General features: G+C 36.7%; 1 protein-coding gene across 1 annotated transcript; it reads right to left on the reverse strand.

The window, feature by feature from the left end:
* Positions 1 to 320: 320 nt before the first annotated feature.
* Positions 321 to 1,514, reverse strand: LOC139461261 (beta-1,3-galactosyltransferase 1-like). Its single transcript, XM_071242900.1, has one exon. The coding sequence runs from the start codon at positions 1,512 to 1,514 to the stop codon at positions 321 to 323; it is 1,194 nt and encodes a 397-aa protein (XP_071099001.1).
* Positions 1,515 to 5,207: the final 3,693 nt, after the last annotated feature.

The following is a 5,207-nucleotide window of genomic DNA, read 5'->3' on the forward strand; positions in this document are numbered from 1 at the left end:
TGAAATATAAGAATAAATGAGGCCGAACAATTTACACTGCCTTTGTCGGTAGGGAATGCAACATACCTGCAACATCGTCAAGATTTGATGATATCATAAGAATCCCTTCGTCATGAAACTGACTCCCTCTCAGAGTTTGAATACAGACACTAAGTTAGCACACAGCATAATTTGCTTTGGCACAACAGGTATGGTTGTGCTTTCGCAAAGTAAACAATTAATCTAGCAATTCGCTCCACTGGAATGTACAAACAGTAAAATTAGAAAAGTCTTCTGAAAGTCTGGCATTTGTTAGAACCATTACACGTTCTTCGTTTGTCTTAGTCTTCCTTTATAAGACCCCAGTAGGTAAAAGGCAGGTTGCCATATTTGTTTTTCTTGTCAAAGACTATTGCCTTCTTTTGAAGTGTCTCTTCATTCAGGTCCTCCGTGTGATACCTCCAATCGAATATTATTTTACCAAAGTCTACTTTTTGTACTCCAGCTTTTATTGCCAGCGCAGTACTAACGAAAACATCGTCCACATGCAGAGATTTGCTGTTCTTTGATACTTCATGCATCAAGTGCCAAACTCCGGGAGTCGTGATGTATGCATATCCTAAACAATATGAAGGGTAGATATCGAAAGGATATTCTTTGTAAGAAATGTAGCATTTATTGGTTGAATGCCTACTTGGCTTACATCCTGTGATTATTGTGCAGTACATTGTTCTCTGGTCAAGGTGACCACCAGTAAGAAAGTCAACAATACGGTAAGGATTGATGAAAACATCGTCGTCCAGCTTTAATATATATGAGGAATTACAGTGGCGTAAATACCAATCCATTGACATAATATGCTTCCGAGGTAAGCTTGTGTAAATATCAGGAAAGTTTCCTTGGACAATATCTCCATAAAGCTTGCTCTCGTTGATGATTGAGTTTTGGACCCTGTCGTCATTAGTTGTTCCCAACATGAAAACATGGGCCAGTGTCCTTCCCTTGTATTTGGCCACTGAGCCGTATGTTTTTCGAATAAGTTCTCTCTTCATTGCATTCCCCGTAGCTGAATGTATTACTAATATCAAGAATACGCTTGTATTTGAACAAACACTGGGGTTAAGGGAGTACACAAACTGGTGCAGATTTATATACCGATCTCTGTGATCAGATGCGTTCATTGTAAAGAAGGCCATTATCTTCGGAAGCATATCTGTCCCATTCAATAACGTTGGTGGCAAAGAATAGCCATTTGACTTGTGCTTGAAATGGTTAGTTATCTGTTTGGCTTCTTCATGAAATGGTTTCACATTTTTGGTAGACACCTCTGATTGCTTTAAACCAACTAATCCGGACGTTTTGTCATTCAAGCCTGTCTGTTGATGTTTGGGTTGTTCCTGCACAGTGTGCTGAGATGTGTGGTCAGTTCGGTTTAAAGAGTCTTTTTTGGTCCTTGATAATCCAATTCCCCAATACAGACAAACACATACGCCGATGCAATAGTACATGCATTTTAAATTACGTTTTAGACTCATCGTTATTGATTTGAATGAATAAACCTGAAAAACAATTTTATAGGTCATAAATCTGCATCAAAGATAGGAATAAGATGAATTCAATCTCTTAAACAATTGAAGGTGTTTTAAAAGCATACCGAATCACCGCATTTTACAACCTCGTAGATATATTCTTACCATGCATGATGGAGGCATCCGTGACATAGAATGGTATCCGATTCATTTCACTGACATCGTTACCGTATACTTATGCTTTGAATTTTCCTATCTGTATCGACTCTTGATGATCCCGGTTAGTATAGGTTTCAGCAACCCATGCTGGTCATTAAAGACCATTATGCATGTCGTAAGAGGCGACTAACGGGATCGGGTGGTCAGGCTCGCTGACTTGGATGATGCATGACTCGATTATTTACAGGCCACCGTCATATAGCTGGAATATTGCTGAGTGCGGCGTTAAACAACAAACAAACAATCATATCTATATCAATCGAACATTAGGAACTCAAAGCTGTATGTAAACCTACATACCAGTGCGCTGTTTCTGTTCAAGCCTTACACTTGCTTGTGGTGATAGGTTTTTAGCTTGTCAAGCTAATGGTTTCTGTTTGTGGCTCACGTATTATTTATCGGGTTATTTAGATCGCAGAACGCGCCTTGCCCTCGATTCCTGTTCGTGGTTTCCCCGCGTATCCTGTAATGCCTCTCTTAACTGGAAATCACAACGTTGTTTGATTACTTATATCAGACGGGACAGCTTGTTCGTATCGATCAAGAGCATGGCTCGGTAAGGTTTTTCAACATCACGAAATTAATTGATTGCACGTGTGCTACTCAATCGATGACACAAGCAGGGATTGTAAATATTTTTTCAAGTTTTTATTGTAGTATTCGAACTACTTTCCCTGCCTGTTGTGTCAAAGTCTTTTGTGCAAGATACCAAGAGCCAGAGTATGATATCTGCACACCTAGATATTTATAAGTAGTGGCTATGTCAATGACCGAATGTCCACTACTACAATTTTATTAATATCTAAGTTTGCGTCCATTCCTGAATACAAACACTTTGCTTTTTGAATATTAATAGTCAATTTCAATCTATCTCAATATAAAGAAAGTTGGTCGTTTTGTAGACCAAAAGCTGTTACATCTAACAAGATTATGTCCTCTGCTAACAATAAGTTCCCTCACAATTAAAAACTTCCACAATATCATTGATGAAATATGAGAACAAAAACGCGAAAATTGGTATTCCTGTCTCTACACCAGAGTAGCAGTCGAAGAACAGTGTATATCCACCTTTCAGAGAGATATCTATCTAAACATTCGACAATTAATACCATCTTTTCATAATGTAAAGACTAAGCCATTTCTGTACACAGATTCGACTGCTCCTTTCAAATCTAGAAAGGCACCATACAACCTGCCACGTTTTTTAGACAGATATTTACCAAATAAATAAAGTATTAACAAAAAATATAGTTTCGGAAGTTTGGCAACGCTTTCTAAAACCTGCTTGCTCATTAGCTGTGCCATGTTCAAGAGCTGACCACTTTGTTAGTCTTTTACAAACAATTTTGCCAAAACTTTTGCCTGCTACTTCTAAAAGTGTAATATGTCTATAATTTGGGATCATTTTAATTACCTTTCCAATAAAGTGGCCCTCACTTTTGCTTCGAGTGTTCCGAAACTGTGTATATCTAGGAAAATAGAATACGATAATTATCAGCCCAGGTCTCTACTAGACCTATAATATTATATTTGTAGATAAAGCCACAAACAGAAGGTATACACATTTTTTATTTGAATCTTTCTATGTTCCAAGAGACACCAGTAATCCCATAATATTCATCACGCTGGCCATGGCCGGAATGCTACGCAACTGGTGAAGTTTCTTCTGGGTCATGAACATTTTCACTGGAGGGTGGTCTGGGTTTGAACCGTTTGAACTTGAGTCAATATGGGAGTATCTGGAATGGCTTCATCGGGTTTATATTGTTCGTTTCCTTCAGCTTGGTGTATCTCATCACAGAGAAAAATCGACTCTACAAACGTTCCTCTCTTGGGATATCAGACCCGCGTCCATTTTCAATTGGTAAGTTATGGTTTGTGATTCTAAATTGTAAGATTTGGTGATAATCTTTTTTAAGCAGATAGAGATATTGTTCAAATGTTATATTTTCTTTAAACATTTTATAGTACATACCTTTAGAACTCATATAGTTTGGTGTTGCATTTCGGGGACCTGCTGCCAGTATAGGAAATTTTAAGTGAACTTTTAAAAATCTCCCGTTTCTGTGCAACTTTATTCCAAGGTAAGTATAATTATCGACAATTTCTATAGTTTCATTGCCAAAGGAGAATGAATATTTCAGATTGGTGTTTCTAGCTGACCCGGTTCCAAAAACTATTGTTTTGGTTTTGGACAAGTTTACATTCAGTTTCCATCGTGAACAATAAGTATAAAATTACCAAGTGATTGTTGTAGGTCTGCAGGGTCTTCACTGAATAAGACAGCATCATCTGCATATAATAAAACAATAAACTGCAGCGAGAATATTAGATTGGTTTCGCTTTGGTAATCTAAATTAACACTTTTACTTCCTCGTTTCAGAAGAAGGGCTCAATATCATTAATAAAAAGTGAAAACAAAAGTGGCGAAAGATTTTCGCCTCGTCTTCCTCCAATGTTTCATGGGAAGAATGAGGATTTTTGATTGTGTAGCATAACAGTGGAATTTATGTTATGGTACATGTTCGTTACTGAGTTAAGACATTTACCATATATACCATAATTTAGCAATTCATACCACAGACCAGCCCCTCCACACAGTGTCGAATGCTTAAAATCAATAACGACGCAATAGAGTTTTCGTTTCGCTTGTTTTAAAATGTCCCTGATTGCATGTAGAACAAATACATTGTCACTTGTGGAGAAACCTTTTCTGAATCCTGCTTGGGCTGGAGTTAAAATATTATTTGTTTCTACAAAATCAGTGAGCCTCGCATTAAGGATACTTAATGAGCTTGTGAAAAGTTTTCCGAAACAGCTGAGAATTATTATTGGTCTATATGAGTTTGGATCTAGGTGTCAACCTTTTTTCTTATATATCGGTTTTATTATTCCCTTCAGCCAACAATCTGGTATAAATCGAGAGCTAAGTATCAAGTTAATGAAATCAGTCAGCAGTGGTATTAAATGAATTGTAGCATCAATAAAATAATCGTTTTCAACAAAATCTAACCCAGTAGCTTTATTTCTTTAAAGGGTCTTAATGGTGGAAAGGACTTCTTCGCCCGATATTACCTTATTTAAAACATCAGTGTCGTATTTTTGATCTTCGGCAACATCATCGGGTATATCATCATTACATTGGGATTCATTAAGGTCTATATAAAAGTCAAAGAACGTTTCAATATCAGGAGTGTTTTCGGATTTGGTTATATCGCATTTATTTAGTAGCTTCAAATATTCTTTTTGTGAGTATTTCTTAAGGTCCCGAAACTGTTTACTTGTTTCATTTTAATATTGTTTTATACTTTTGTCCATACATTTCTTATAAGCTCTTGACATTTAATGATAGTGCGTTCTATTTGATTGGGTGTTACGTAACTTATATTGTTTTTAGCTTTATGGATTTTTTTCGCATTTTCCTGCACTCATTATTAAACCACGGTTTATCTTTTTTCTTCTTACTCTGTTTGGGACGAT

The sequence above is a fragment of the Haliotis cracherodii genome, unplaced genomic scaffold, assembly GCF_022045235.1.
Source record: "Haliotis cracherodii isolate W230 unplaced genomic scaffold, xgHalCrac1.p SCAF_1, whole genome shotgun sequence".
Classification (NCBI taxonomy): domain Eukaryota; kingdom Metazoa; phylum Mollusca; class Gastropoda; order Lepetellida; family Haliotidae; genus Haliotis; species Haliotis cracherodii.